General features: G+C 34.4%; 3 protein-coding genes across 3 annotated transcripts; 2 read left to right on the top strand and 1 right to left on the bottom strand.

Moving 5' to 3' along the window:
• Window positions 1-3,342: 3,342 nt before the first annotated feature.
• On the top strand, window positions 3,343-7,120 carry LOC110777103 (peroxisomal membrane protein PMP22). Its single transcript, XM_021981717.2, has 7 exons — window positions 3,343-3,502; window positions 3,616-3,714; window positions 5,059-5,160; window positions 5,823-5,898; window positions 6,345-6,415; window positions 6,516-6,601; window positions 6,806-7,120. Exons 1-7 carry the CDS (start codon window positions 3,428-3,430, stop codon window positions 6,855-6,857), a joined length of 561 nt encoding a protein of 186 aa, XP_021837409.1. The 5' UTR covers window positions 3,343-3,427; the 3' UTR covers window positions 6,858-7,120.
• A 2,291-nt stretch (window positions 7,121-9,411) lies between these two features.
• LOC110777106 (probable F-box protein At4g22030) lies at window positions 9,412-11,029 on the top strand. The gene has a single exon (XM_021981720.2). The coding sequence runs from the start codon at window positions 9,465-9,467 to the stop codon at window positions 10,713-10,715; it is 1,251 nt and encodes a 416-aa protein (XP_021837412.1). The 5' UTR covers window positions 9,412-9,464; the 3' UTR covers window positions 10,716-11,029.
• Window positions 11,030-12,272: 1,243 nt separating this feature from the next.
• LOC110777110 (60S ribosomal export protein NMD3) lies at window positions 12,273-15,259 on the bottom strand. The gene is made up of 2 exons (XM_021981727.2): window positions 15,005-15,259; window positions 12,273-14,068 (listed from the first exon to the last, which is right to left on the bottom strand). The coding sequence occupies exons 1-2, from the start codon at window positions 15,191-15,193 to the stop codon at window positions 12,560-12,562; spliced, it is 1,698 nt and encodes a 565-aa protein (XP_021837419.1). The 5' UTR covers window positions 15,194-15,259; the 3' UTR covers window positions 12,273-12,559.
• Between the last annotated feature and the right edge of the window lie 457 nt (window positions 15,260-15,716).

Here is a 15,716-nt window from a genome sequence, read left to right as displayed (position 1 = left end):
ATGTGAGGATGGAGTTTGTTAATTCAGTTTGTGGCGTTAAACTTATATATATGTATGCAAAGTTGGTAAGAGTACACCGTTTGACAATGTTGACCAAATAACGTACAAGGTAATCCGGTTTGACTAAGCCCATTGAATAGACCTATTCATTCTTTCTTTCTTAATTTTTGGAATACTTTTCTTCTAAACTTGCAAAATTGGGTCACAAAATCTGACGATGTCCATGCACGAACTATTCAGAGTTTCAGACCAATACTGCTGCAATCTTCGTGTGTTAATTAAGGATTAAGGGGCTTTCTCAGTTGCCCAACATTTACCAATTTTTTATCCGGATGAGCCACATAGACGTACGTACATTAGAAATTACGAAATGAAAAGAAAGAAACTCTAGTATGTGACCTATCGATCTACTGTATGTATGTTCTCGGCCTAAGTTAAGACTTAAGACCACACACATTGATATCCCCCTTTTTTGATCTTGTAAAGTGGATTAATAAATTTGAAAGCATTTTTTTAGGAATTGCTTCCTGCGTTATTATTTATTTGGCTCATTTTACCAAAGAAGTTTTTATCTGGTAGTTAAGAGCGAGGGTTTGTGAACATTAGGTCATAGATCGAAAAATCCATGTTCTCTTTCTCCATTTATAAATCGTATTGCTCTCGTGGCTTACTTGGGGGTCATTTTAACCAATATAGAATTTTAGGCTTATTTTTAATGTGTGAGATAGTTGAAATTGGGATTTTTCTAATTGAAATTACTTTTTTTTTTTTAGCTAGGGGGAGAGTTTTACATGTTCTTCCATCTTCGATCTATCTTGTGGCCCTTTTCCCCTTATCTAAAACATTGGGGTTATTAGTTTGTTTATTACCCTGTTTATTCTAATATTGGATCGAGATCAATCACATTCTAATTTTAATTTTATTTCTATATATATCCAATTCAATTGTAATACATCCCTTACTGTGACGTAATAAAACTTTTTTTTTTTAAATCTTCATCACTCCTTTTTATTTGTGATTTATTTAATTTGTCTTATGCTATTATGAAAATATTATTTTGCAAATATCCTATACAAAAACTATTACCTTTAATATCCAAGTAAGTATTACAATTAAATTTTTCAATTTTTATGGTTTGGTTTCATGTTTCAAATTAGTTATTTATTTCTTTTGGTACATTTATTTGGGTTTCTAGTGGTTGCACACATCACCAATTTCATGTCATTCGTACTCATACGAGTTTGTCATCATTTTATTATTCTTTTCTTCTATTAAGAAAGAAAACTCAGGCAAAATATACTTATAAATCTATAATTTTCCTATTGGATAAATACAAAGACTTTAAGAAAATATATAAAGATCAAAGGCTTGAGTTTTTCATTTTATGATGTTGTTTTGCCTCAATTCAATTATCCCGAATTCATGATTCTTTATTTGTTTTAATATATAGTGTTTCATTAACTGTCTAACTGATGTTGTATACAACTACTCTGTATAAGAATTAACAATAACCATTAAATTTTTTCATTCGATTTTTTTTCCTAAATTTATTTGAATTTATTTTATCTTGCTTATTTTGTAGGGAAAAACTTATGTTGTCATAAAAACACTTATTTTACGAATCAATAATAGATTGAAAAAATACTTATTCATCCTAAAATAAAGTTATTCGATCCACTCGTATTTAAAGTTATTTTATATACTCCCTTCGTTTTTTTTGTTACACTTTATTTTTCATTGTCTCCAATGCATACTAAATGATAATTAAATAACCTATTACATATGTAATTCTTTTATGAATTTGTTTTGATATTTTGAAAATGTGTAACGATAGGAATCCAACAATATCTCAAGCGTTTTCTCAAAGAGAATCCATCTTAATAAGCCGTGCAGTGTGTGTTTGTTTCAACTTATATTAATTTGTTTTGGCTCATTTACAAAAAAAACAAGTTAAGTTCGATAAGTTCATCACGTAGTAATTGTTTTTTCGAAAAAAATAAGTTTTTCAATCAATTTAACACAAAATAAGGTTCTTATATACGGAGTATATTTTAAAATAAAGTTTTCAGTTAATTTCACCCCAAATTCTTATATGAGACTGTCCTCACCGTCAACTGATGGTTAGACCAGTTCATACTTGCGAATTTAGGTATGTTACTTCTATAGTTTAGACATGTTACTTTTTTATATAATTTTAGAGGAGGTACTTTTTTTTTAGTTTAGGTATGTTACTTTTATAGTTTATACATGTTACTTTTTTTTTATACGGAGTAGTTTTAGGGGAGATACCTTCTTAGTTTAGGTATGTTTCTTCTATAGTTTAAACATGTTACTTTTTTTTATATAATTTTAGAGGAAGTACTTTTTTTAGTTTAGGTATGTTACTTCTATAGTTTATACATGTTACTTTTTTTATACGAAGTAGTTTTAGGGGAAATACCTTCTTAGTTTAGGTATGTTACTTCTATAGTTTAGACATGTTACTTTTTTTTTTTAATAATTTTAGAAGAGGTATTTTTTTTTAGTTCTATAGTTTAGACATGTTACTTTTTTTATACGGAATAGTGTTAGGGGAGGTACATTTTTAGTTTAGGTATGTTACTTCTATAGTTTAGACATGTTACTTTTTTTATACGGAATAGTGTTAGGGGAGGTACATTTTTAGTTTAGGTATGTTACTTCTATAGTTTAGACATGTTACTTTTTTTATACGGAATAGTGTTAGGGGAGGTACATTTTTAGTTTAGGTATGTTACTTCTATAGTTTAGACATGTTACTTTTTTTTATATATAATTTTAGAAGAGGTACTTTTTTAGTTTAGGTAGGTTACTTCTATAGTTTAGATCTGTTACTTTTTTTATAGTTTTAGGAAAGGTACGCTATTGGTTTCACGCTCGTCACACCATCAAGTTGATGGTGCATGTGACTGGTCTCACAGGAGACGCGTTGTAATTTCACATGGAGCACAAGGCTCCATTTTATTCAACTTATTTTGTCTGAGATTATATTATCTGAACTTATTTGAATTTATCTTATTCTATCGTTCTGACTTTACCTCTACTTATTCGAGTTTATCTAAACTTATTTTACTTTATCTGAAAACTTATTTTGTCTGAAATAAATTTACTCTGTATTTTTCTCCGTCTAAACTTATCTAAATTTATTTTATTTGAAATTATCTATTCAAATTTATCTTATATGAACTTATCTATTCGAATTTATCAAAGTGAACCAAGTAGGAAGTAATTCCATAAGACATGCAATATTATCTAAAGCCCGGGCCCGGGCCCATGCCCAAAATACCCAAATCGCAATCACAAAAAGAAAAGTGTTTAAAAAAAATCAGAAACAATAATACAGTGACTGCTGAACCAATTTTGCATTCATCTTTCTCACTCGAAAACAATTTCACAGAAACAAAACACCATGACTGGAAACGTTGCTAAGAAAAGTTTACAAAGTTATTTGTCCCAGCTTCAACGTCACCCCTTACGAACTAAGGTACTTTCTCTTGAATTTTACAATCTGGGTAATTTTTGTTTTCAATTTTAGCTGTTGATTTTATGGGGTTTTTGTTAATTTTCTTGTTCAATCTTTTCTGATGATAATTTCAGGCAATTACTGCTGGGGTTTTATCAGCAATTAGCGACATAGTTTCCCAGAAACTTTCTGGCATTCAAAAGCTTCAAATCCGCCGTATTTTACTCAAAGTGGTATAAAATTTTGCCCCTTTTTAGTGTAATTAGAATTGGTTTTTGACTAATCCATTAATCAATTGTTTTCTGGGATTTTGAATTGATCCCCAATTTTTTCAATTTTAATTGATTTATGTATTTGACTTCTTCAAAACAAAAAACTCCCCTTTTATTAGCTTTATTTTGTGACGCAATGAATGATGAAGTGCTTGGAAGTTAGATTTTGTATTGGATTTGTTCAAACATCAGTCAAATTAATATTCAAGATTGCAGTGATTCAAAGTTCAAACTTTAACTTTTAATAAGGGTTTACTTCTTTCTGTATAGCTTGCTAATCAAGAAAAGAATAGATAATTAGTGAAAATTACAAAGTCAATATCTAAACGTAGATTGAAGATTATGAAAGAGCTACAGTGTACCGACAATTGCCTTATCCTTTACGGAGTACTACTTATTAGTTTGAATTGCTTGTCGGGAGTGATTAAAATAAAGGATCATCAAACTCATTGCTTTTTTTTGATGGGTGTTGTTGGAGCGGAATTTGACTTGCAATTGTCTAGGACTCTAGGATCTTGTTTGCTGCTATACACACTATGTTATAGTTCAAATTCGAATAAACATAGGCGGTTTAGCAGAATAGCTAGTATACACACACTATGGTACTCAGACTTCATATTAGAATAAGCATAGACGAGCTTTTTACAAGATAGCTAATACGAAGTATATTACATTATGCAACTTCATATTAGAATAAACAAAGACGACACTTTTAGAGGATTGTTAGTGTAAAGTTTGACATTTAAGTACTTCAAATTAGAATAAGCATAAGTCAATAGATTAAAGATTATGAAGAGGTACCGTGTGCCAACAATTGCCTTATCCTTTACGGAGTACTACTTATTACTCCTAGTTTGAATTGGTTGTGGGGAGTGATTAAAATAAAGGATCGTCAACTCATTGCTTTTTTTGATGGGTGTTGTTGGAGCCGAATTTGACTTACCATTGTGTACGATCTTGTTTGCTGCTATACACATTATGCTGGTTCAATTGTGAATAAACATAGACGGCGCTATGGTACTCTGACTTCATACAAGAATAAGCATAGACGAGATTTTTTAGAAGATGGCTAATATATGCACTATCTAACTTCAGATTAGAATAAACAAAGACGACACTTTTAGAGGATTGCTAGTGTAAAATTTGATATTTAAGTACTTCAAATTTCAAATTAGAATAAGTATAAATGAGTCAATGACCCTTTTAGAAGATTTGCTAGTATCTTGTAGTATTGTGTATGTGTTCAAGTTTTTCTGATATCTATTACTTTGTTTCCATTTACCAACCTATGTGGGCTCAATGCAGCTTTTTGGATTCGCTTATCTTGGACCGTTCGGACATTTCTTTCACATGATGCTTGATAAGGTTTTCAAGGGGAAGCAGGATCCAAAGACAGTGGCTAAGAAGGTATCATTCATAGACATCCTCATTTATCTAAACTGAATATAAAAAAAAAAACAATAGAAGTTGATAAGCCACTTTTCTCAGTATGTTAAAGTGTTAATTGAACTTTTCATTTCACCTCAAGAACCTGTGTCACATCCTGAATGATCCAACATGTATATGGACTTGACATGTTCTTTGTAGACTAAGGCCCCGTTTGGTAGGGTGTAAAATGTTTCGTTGGAAAACGATTTTCCCCTTTTCAATCATTTTAAGTTGTTTGGTTTTGCAAGGGATGGAAAATAGTTTTCCATAACTCCCTCCAAGGTGGAAAAACCTTTTCCATTTGAAAGTGAAGGAAACCACTTTTCTACCTTCCCTCCTTACCTCCCTCCCCCTTCCCCTTAATCTTCACCACCTTCTCCCATTTTCTTTTAAAGAACCAAACAAAGGAAATTAGTTTGGAATTGTGTTTTCCTTGAAAATTGTTTTCCATGAAAAATTTGGCTCGTGGACGTGCATCTGTGTCCACTCAAGCAGACTAGGGTGAGTAATATACTTATCACCCATAAGCTTAGGTCAACAATATTACCGTTGTTTTGATTCACTGCCACGTTTTTCTACTGTGAACTAGAAAGGGAGAACTAGTAAAAGTGCTCATATCATCTATATTTTGTATGTTTCAGGTTCTTGTAGAACAATTAACTGTTTCCCCGTTAAACAACATGCTTTTTATGGTATATTACGGATGGATTGTTGAGGGTAAGTTGATCTCACTTTATTATTGTGCAGTTTTTAATCTGCTATGTAAAACTAAGTGCAGCTTATGCATTGCCACTTAACATTGTTCATTATGGTGTATGGATTTCCAGTGATATGTTTTGATTTATATCACCAGTTGCTTAACACACATGTTGATTGTTGACCGCTCAGCTTGACTACTTTTTGTAAATAAAATTCTTTCTAGCAATCGTAAACCTTCAAAACTCTTTACATCGTACAATGTTTATCTGCTAACGCAGTCCATTGGTCATCATCTCCACTTCTCTCTGCTTCGATGATGCTTCATGTACAGTTGAATCTCATATGAGCATTTGTGTTTAAAAATAATCGCACAGCCAAAATCTTAATCTGGGTTTCTTTTGATAGTTAACTAATTTTATGGAGCTATTAAGTATTAAATTGAACATTCACAATGTGAAATGCAGGAAGACCATGGACTCAGGTCAGAAGTAGAATTAGGAAAGATTATCCATCAGTGCAGTTGACAGCATGGACGGTATATTATACAAATATTTATCTCAATTCAGTCTTTGTTTAAGATGGAATTCTGATTTTATTTTCAAATCTAACATTCTCTATTTGATGGTTTGGTTCAGTTTTGGCCCGTTTTTGGGTGGATTAACCACAAGTATGTGCCATTGCACTTGCGTGTGATCTTCCAAAGCTCAATTGCCTTTTGCTGGTAATGAACTTTACTCTCTACATTCCCATTTTTGCGCTGTTTGTCTATATGTATGTATGTATACACAAATTTATAACAAAACCATGTATTTTCACCAGGAAGTGACATGTGACAATCCTGGTGTCTGTTTTAGTATAATGTAATAGATTTATAACAAAAAACCCGATACTTATGAGTTCTGTGTTTTCTTGTAACTTTTTTCAGGGGGATATTTTTGAACTTACGAGCAAGGTCTATGCTTCTTCCCAAACCTTGAGAAAAACTAAAGTCGCGTTGTATCTAGTTCTTCACTATAATAAGCCGCCATCCACTAGGAAGAAGCACTTACTGCAAGCAGAATCAGGGCTATCCTACTATCCTATCATATAGTTATTAGTATATTGAACATGAAGTTGAATTGCAGTATTTCGATTAGCCATATCTCTTATACTTCTGTAACTTATAAATCTGCTTGTAGTCTCTATTCAATCATCTTAATGCAAGAAAGCGAACAATAAAGCATTGTTATTTGATTGCTCATTGAATTGATTACTACAGTTTCGAACATGTTATTTGTTTGTCAAAAAGGCGCCTTGTCAAGTTCGAGCTTGGCTCTGCTCAGTTTGTTATCATGCCTAGGCGCCCAGTGTAGGTTTATTCTCCATTTCTATTCGACTTATCTGAACTTGACTTATATTATCTGAACTTATCTGAACTTATTTTATCTGAAAAGGATAGTTTAGAGTTCAGACTTAATACCGCAACAGTTTTTTTTTTTTTTTGTGTGTAAAATGTCGGTTAGAAGAAGCAAGAGTCAATAATCAAATATAAACATTCTTTCTGCTTTATTGGCAGAGTGTAATTATATGTACGGATAGTACTATTAAGGTGTAGTTGTGATTGTGTTTAGTACTGCATTTACACTAGTCGTTTATGTTAACTAATTATGGGATCTCTTTTTTGGCGTTCCTACCTAAACCGTCCGCGGCACCGTTGAAAAAGGGCAGTGAGTATTAAACTATGCAAGAGTGTCTAGGACTACATGTTCGAAATTATGTGGAAATGATAGAAGATGATTTTTTTCCCAAAAATTACTCAAAATACCGAAATTTTGACAAAAACAAAGCGATCTCTCTTACAAATTCTCTTATAAGGTTGCGGGTTTGTTGTTATTACATTACGTTGTCACGGACGGGCCTTTTGACTTTATGCGCGACGTCTGAATCCCCAAGCTTGATCCACGCCAGCCTATCCTATATGCACAACACGTAATGATACTAACCTGCAGCAAGATACATGTATCAGTAAAGACACACATGCTCATGGGAGTTGCGCGCCTCGCCTCATATGAGACATGCTGAGACTTAGCATCGGAAAAATGTCAACACGTGACAACGTGCTCTCCTGGGTACCTACTGAATGGCTAATAGATTCCTTACATTAGGGAAATAGCTTTAGCCTAAACAGCTAAACCTAGATGATGATGTTCACATGAGAAGTTGATAGACATAGAAAATGTGTTAAACTCATGTTTGAGATAATGCTTAGAAAAAACATGAAAGAAATACTCAGAAATACCCTGTTCATATGTGGAAGGTTGAAATAATGAAATGTGCTTATATTAGGGCCTACAATAACATGTGTGCTGCCCAAATCCTATGACAAAGAAATTACCGATTTATACAATAGTTATTTTTGTTTTATATCGGTTAATTTATTCATTTGTTAGGTAAATATATCAGTTAATTTCATGCTAACTCTTAGTTACATGAGTTGTTGAGTATGAAAATACAAAGAAAATGGAAAAAGAATGAGAGAAAAAAGTTTTGTTACTTTTTTCTAATACTTATTGTAGTATAGTGTGTTTAGTAGGTGAAGAGAAAGGATGAGGGACTGAGGGGTGATAGAAAGATGAGTGTGGTTTGGGTCTTTTACATTCTTTGTTATGGTTTGGGTCTTTGACATGCATATATAACCATATATATATAGGGCATTTTAGTAGATTTTATAATCAAATAAGTAACAAATTTAGGGAGAAAACCCCGAGAATTGACCAAGTACTAAAAAACTACTGGTATTCTATAAGAACGGACTGTAAAAAGTTGTACGAGCCAACCCTATCAAGAAAGAGTATTAAATACGGAGTACAAAATATGTAATTTCTCCTACCCTAGTAAACTCATACACTTTTTTATTGTTATATATTCGCCCTTTTAACACTTTGCTTAATTTCGTTCCTACTAGTTGAATCTCTAATTCTCTAAACATCATTGACATGACATTTTTAGTAGCTTTGGATGTGTAAGAGTCTTGATCGGCCCCCAAAGTTTAAGTAGTTTTAGTATCAGTTGTAATTCGTGAACTTTTTAATGTTTATCCGATGTCAAAAAAAAAAGACATGGCATTTTATAAGACTGCAATCCATGCTAATAAAGCACTAACCTGTCAAATATAGACCTCCTAAAATTTATTCCTACTAGTTAAATCTTTGAAATCGGTGACATGGCATTCTATAATTCCATTCTAATTAAGCACTAAAATGTCAAACATACGACCTAATTAAGCTATGGTGGTTAAGTGGTAATTAATCAAAGTACATGGTCGAATTTTACTACACCAATATTGAACTTTGAATAGTTGAATAGTTTTGGTTTAGTATGCAAACCATGAAAAAGTCTAACCCTTTACCTCAAACGGCCAAGTCAAAATCTCAAAAACAAAAAAAACTTACAAATCAGTCAACATTTTCAAAGTTGACCAAGTTTTTTTGTTTTTTTTTTTTTTTTGTGTGGTTTTAAACAAGTATAAATACTTAACAACCCCAACAACCATTCTACCATATTCACAATTTTTCAACAAACCCACAAAATACAGAGCAAAAAAAATGGTTTCTTTACAAAATTCCACATCTTTGTTATCATCATCTTCAAGCAAAATTAGCATAACAAGTTCAATTAGTGGTCCAAAATACTTTAGGTACCCCAAAATCACAGTCCCAAAACTACCAAATCATGTTCAAAAACAGCAACTCATTGAGGAGCTTAATAAGCTTACTACTAATCTCCCATTAAGAGAACCAAAATCCACCACCACCACCACCACCTCCGCCACCGCGAAAACCTCAATTGAAACAATCAAACTGTATACAATCTTAGAATCTGTTAGTGATAGGATTGAAATGCACCAAAACATCGGTGATCAACGCGAGAATTGGAACTCCTTGTTGTTGAACTCTGTTAACATGATCACCTTAACCGCGGTTACAATGGCGGGTCTAGCCGAAGCTAGTGGGTCGTCAAACGGGTTCGGGTTGAAGGTGTCTTCAACTTTACTCTTTGTAGCGGGTACAGGATTACTTTTAGTAATGAACAAGATTCAACCTTCTCAGTTAGTTGAGGAACAAAGGAATGCTGTCAGACTTTTCAAGAGACTTCAGAATAACATTCAGACCACTCTTTCTGTCAGAAAACCGAGTCGGGAAGATGTCGAGGTGGCGATGGCGAAGGTGTTGGCTTTGGATAGGGCGTACCCTTTACCTCTTTTAGGGGCTATGATTGATAAATACCCCGAGAGTTTACAGCCTGCTGTATGGTGGCCGTCTATGAAACAATCATCTTCTTCTTCACCAAAACATAAACATTGTGACCGAAATGGGTGGACTAGGGAGTTGGAGGATAATGTAAGGGAAATTGTAGGGGTGACAAAGACAAGGGATATTGAGGATTATATTAGGTTAGGAAACAAGGCATTGAAGTTGAGCAAAATGTTGGCTGTCTCGGGCCCACTTTTGACCGGCATTGCGGCTGTTGGAGCCGCTGGTGGTGGGCAGTGGGGCGGACTTGTGGCGGCGGTGGCGGGGTCCATGGCTGCTGCGGTGAACACCGTAGAACATGGTGGACAAGTAGGAATGGTGTTTGAGATGTACAGGAATTGTGCTGGTTTTTTTAAGTTGTTGGAAGAGACTGTTGAGTCTACCTTAAATGAGGAAGATTTAGGGAAAAGAGAAAATGGAGAGGTTTTTGAGTTGAAGATGGCTTTGCATTTGGGTAGAAGCCTGTCTGAACTCAGGGATTTTGCTGAGAAATCAAGAAGAAATGAAGGTTCAGTAGATGAGTTTGCAAGCAAGCTCTTTTAATTAATCAATCAATTAGTTGCTGTACATTTGTGATTTGTGATCAGGAAATTCTTTCATTCTTTTATCAGTTCTGAAGATGACACTATTGTCTGTATAGACTAAAATTTAGATGATTTTGTACATGTAGGAATGATTTATGACATTTTACGTAGCTCATGTATTGGGAAATATGACATTATTATAGTATAAATATTGGGAGATGATCAATGATTTATACTCCAATCAATGGAAAATTTGTAATTATTAATCCAACCTTTGCCCGGTTTTCTTTAATTAAGCTTACCTATGCGATATTTCTAAATAATCCAACCTTTATGACCCAACTACTATTATTAAGTCTGGATGACCAGTTACCTGCTACAAAGTCAAGGAAATTTTGTAATTATTTATCCAGCCTTTGCCCGATTTTCTTTAATTAATCCTATCTATGCGATATTTCTAAATAATTCAACCTTTATGACCCAACTACTATTATTAAGCCTGGATGACCGGTTATTTGCTACAAAGTCAACGTTAAAAACGTTGACAACCTAAAGTTGGTTTCTCTGCTAAAATATTGGACACGTCATCATCACTTGCCACCTAAACAAGGATTTCATTTTTTTTTCCCCAAAAACCCTTCTCTTCTCTGTACCGTGTTTCAATTCCTCTCTCCTCCATTACTGCTGCTTCAACCACAATTGTACTGGTTCATGATATCATCAGCGATTTTCTTGTGGAAATAGGTGACTTCATCCACGCGCATGAACTTACGAACCTTAAAGTTTTTGTTCCTTTTTTGGTAAATTTTGAATTTTGGGCTTCCTTGATGGTCAGTTCGTAAAACCCGAGCTGTTGCAATAATATAGTTTTTTTTATGTTGTGGGATGTTGGTTATTGTGGTCTTGTTGAAAATTTAGAAAGAAAAAAAACACCTTGAATTTGAAGAAGATCCAGATCCAACAGGCAATTGTTTTACCCCAGCCATAGCAAGTGCTGATTATTTTTGATGAACTTCGAATGGAGAGGTATGAGGGATCGACAATGGTGGAGAAGAGGTAGAAGAGAAATAATGGAGAGGAGTTCAGAGATGAAGCAGAAAATCGCAGAGGAGAAAGGAACGAAAATTAAAATAGCAATTAAAGAAAATAAAGGAAAATAAATAAATTATAATTTTTATATGCCACGTAAGGATGAATACCGCCTATAGCAGGTTAGTAACTTGTTAGGCTTAATAATAGTAGTTGGGCCATAAAGGTTGGATTATTTAGGAATATCGCATAGGTAGGCTTAATTAAAGATAATCGGGCAAAGGTTGGATTAATAATTACAAATTTTCCCCAATCAATTCAATAGTACTCCCTCCGTTCCTAAATAAGTGTCACTTTTCCATTTTTGGCGTTCCACTTTTCAATCCCCACATACACTTTTCTTTGTACTTATATTCAATTAAACAATTATCTACTTTATCCTCTCCCAAAAAAAAACATTCTCAATCATTAACTCTTAAACACTTTACAATTTTCTTAAACACCGTGTCGATGCCCAAAAGTGACACTTATTTAGGAACGGAGGGAGTACTAAATTACTGTTTAAATAATGTCACCTATAAAGATAACTAAAAACCATAGAAGTAACACAAGTATAACTAGACTTTGTTTAGGTATAACAATTATTCTATGTACTACGATTGGAATAGATACTTTTCTAACCTTAGCTTTAGACCTGCCAAAAATCGACCCAACCCGAAAATATTGGGTCTTGCAAGTAAAGTAAACGAGCCATAGCGAATACTTGAAACTGAAACCTAAGATTAAAAGTTGTATAGATAAACTGTAAAAGGGCTAAGTGGCTAACAGAATAACCTACTCTGCATCAGTGATGCAACCATCGCTCAAATCCAGATCAGCAAAAACATCTTCCAATTGGCTAAACGGCACTGCATCTGCACCGGTTGCAGTAGACTCCACCTTATGTGAACATTCATCTTCGACACTCGTATCCAACGATATATTAAACCTTTTTCCAGGGTCGTCCTCCAAATCTCTAAGAAACTGTTCATACTCTGAATCATTATTATTATTAGTCTTCTTCTTCGAACAAGCTTTTTTCAAAGTCTTCTTCTCCTGCCAGTTATCATCATCAGAGAACTTTTTCTTTATCAGAACTGCGGATGGAAACAAACCTCTGTTCTCTTCTGCTTCGGCGTTGTTAAAATTCGCTCCATCTAAGTCATAACCGAGAGCATGATCACCAGTCTTCAAAAGATGACCGAGATGTGTTCTTACCGAAATGATTCTGTCATTCTTTCCGAAATCTGACACCCTCGCAATTTCAACATCCGCCAACGTGTTTCTCTTGCTGTTGTTGTCAACTTCAGCAGAAACAATCATAACAACATCCAATACAATATACTCGATTAGCTGCTTACTACTTAATATAGGTTCAAAAGGCGCTCTCCAATACTGATCTCCATCAATAACACAATCAACCAATGTGAAAGGATTCAACAAAGTGATTGTGTTCTTCACTTTTGTGCAGATCACAAGAGGACCAATCTGTCCTAATTTGGAAGAGAGCAGCTTAGGCGAGATATAAATAAGATCATCGTGGCAAATAGGGCTTATAACTGCAGCCATGCTAAATCTTGTGAAAGCTGTTTTGTGAAAGGTTTGTGATTTCACAGGAACAACACTACACATGAACTCGAAGAATTTCACAGCATCACGCTTCTTAGCAAAGAAGAAATCAAGACCTTGGTTTACCCGTTTAAGTCTCACTGCTGAATTTGCTGCTGAGTGTTTTTTAATAAGGTCCTCTAGGTATAAGAATGTGCGCATATGAGGGACATATTGCCTAGCTTGAACAACTGCTTCCCAATGATCAGGGTTTGCTGGCAATGGCAATGCCATACAACAAGATGGACACCTTTGATGGACAACAACATACTCAATGTCGTGGGATTTCTCAACATATACTCGATCAAGGACTTCTCTTTGAACTTTAACCCGCAGCTTTATCATCCTCCTCCTAGAACGAGGTTCTGTCAACAAGAATTTTGCATCAATCAACCGAAATTCAGCTAATTTTTTCAGTGTTTTGAGACAAAATGATAGCAACTCCTTGGAGTCTCTTTCGGCTCTTAACCAAGTTGATGGAGGCTGCAAGTAGGTTACACAATCCGGGCAATGTACAATGCTGACACGACTTGGTAGATCACTCGTAATGGGGATTTTCAAACATAGACAGTTCGGACACATGTTTACGTTGTTTGGAGGAGTTGCAGTACCACATATGGAACACAATATTTGACTAATTGTCAGATTCCCCGCTAGCAAGCAGCTCAGTTCTTGACTAGCTCCTGATTTTGTCATCTGAAAGATAAAAGTGAATGAATTACACTTCATACTTTATGAAAAGACCCACAAACTTTGCTAAAAAGCCAAAGAAAATTCATACTTGCCATGTAATCAGGCAAATATCAATCTATTTCTAAATTGTCAGCTTATACTCTAGCAAGTATTGTGTTTCATACTCCCCCCTAAATGTCTGCCCCATTACATTTTTTTGTCAAACTTTTAAAACTTTGACCGTGAATTCTCAATAGCGTATAAGAGATAATATAGTCATGTGAATCTTGTTAGACTCGTTCCAAAGTATAACTTTTTATAATTTTTACGCGTATAGAATCCAAAATATTTACGTTTAAGTCACGTCTTAGAGACCGGAAAAAACCAAATAGAGCAAAGAATTAGGGGTATATCAAAGTATCAAACCAAACTCAGGCAATTCAACCAGCTGTATTGTATTCATTTTATGCCCCGTCTGGTTCCAAATAATTTCTGCATTACCTCAAGCTCCATAATCAAGGGTTCACTATGATTTCGCCAAAATACAATCCGTACATGTTTGTCAATCGTTCTCAACTTCTCATCCCCGATTAATTTTAGGGTTCGATCAGAAAACTCATTACTATTAGTTCAGATTACACAATCAACGTGATAATTAGTCCTTACAAAAACGATGATTTTGTTACAAGTGTACCAAATATAACACAAAATCTGCTTAATTTTCTTATGAAGTGCCAAAATTTTACAAAACAAAATTATTCCTACCAATTTTGGCATACTACAATAAATTATACGTAGTGCTTTACAAACAAAACTGATTAGCATGAATCCTAAAAAATCGATTAAACAAATCAATTCGACAATTTAATTTCCGATTATTATCATAATTAGCATAAATCCTAAAAATCAATTAAACAATTTAGTAACCAAATTAAAATGACTACTAGTATAATTGTTTACCAGTTTATTTTGCATGATTTGAGAAGAATCGCCATTGAAATACTCGAAATTACGTTTCCGCAGATATAAATCCTCCCTCTTGAGCCTTCTTATCTCCATAAATTTGGATGATCGTTTAGCTCGAGATTCGCCAAAATCATTCGTAAGCTTATATGATTTCGAGCGATTACCACGTCGAGTTTCCGTCATTGTGTTAGGGTTAGGGGAGACCGGGAGAGTGAAGCTTGACGCTAAAACTGTAAAAAGATGAGTGACTATAAAAATAAAATAAAAATAAAATAAAAATAAAAAGATTTTTATTTGTTTGGAAGGAGGGAACAAACCGGCAAAGCCCGGAATTCCGGAAACACATTAGGCCGTCAGATTCTGAACCATTCTAAGTTTCTAGCCCGTGTTACCTAAAGGTGGCTGTGGGCTGGATCGGGCCAGGCCTCTTTCCGGGATGGGCCAAGCCCATTATTTATCGTGTCGTGGTGGATCGGGTCAGCAGTTGTAAAATAGGGTCCGATCTAGTCCCACGGGCAGTCGTGCCTAAGCCTAATTTTACTAAATTAAGCGTGTTTTGTCTTGTCGGGTTGAGTCAGGTGGTGCCTTATCATGCTTTACTAAAAAATGCGGCACACGGCCTACGATTAGGGGTGTTAATGAGCTGAGCCTGCTCGTGAACTACTCGATACTCGGCTCGACAAAACTCGGCCAAAGCTCGGCTCGA

The sequence above is a fragment of the Spinacia oleracea genome, chromosome 6 (assembly GCF_020520425.1).
Source record: "Spinacia oleracea cultivar Varoflay chromosome 6, BTI_SOV_V1, whole genome shotgun sequence".
In the NCBI taxonomy this organism is placed as follows: domain Eukaryota; kingdom Viridiplantae; phylum Streptophyta; class Magnoliopsida; order Caryophyllales; family Amaranthaceae; genus Spinacia; species Spinacia oleracea.
The sequence above is the reverse complement of the archived record's forward strand: the minus strand, read 5'-3'. Positions and strand labels throughout refer to the sequence as shown.

Excerpts from the sequence above, each read along its gene's own strand:
- LOC110777106 (XM_021981720.2), top strand. The coding sequence starts at position 9,465 with ATGGTTTCTTTACAAAATTCCACATCTTTGTTATCATCATCTTCAAGC.
- LOC110777110 (XM_021981727.2), bottom strand. The coding sequence starts at position 15,193 with ATGACGGAAACTCGACGTGGTAATCGCTCGAAATCATATAAGCTTACG. Across the intron at positions 14,069-15,004 it reads AAATCATGCAAAATAAACTG|ATGACAAAATCAGGAGCTAG; the intron begins GTAAACAATTAT and ends TTTATCTTTCAG.
- LOC110777103 (XM_021981717.2), top strand. The coding sequence starts at position 3,428 with ATGACTGGAAACGTTGCTAAGAAAAGTTTACAAAGTTATTTGTCCCAG. Across the intron at positions 5,899-6,344 it reads TTACGGATGGATTGTTGAGG|GAAGACCATGGACTCAGGTC; the intron begins GTAAGTTGATCT and ends TGTGAAATGCAG. Across the intron at positions 6,602-6,805 it reads AGCTCAATTGCCTTTTGCTG|GGGGATATTTTTGAACTTAC; the intron begins GTAATGAACTTT and ends AACTTTTTTCAG.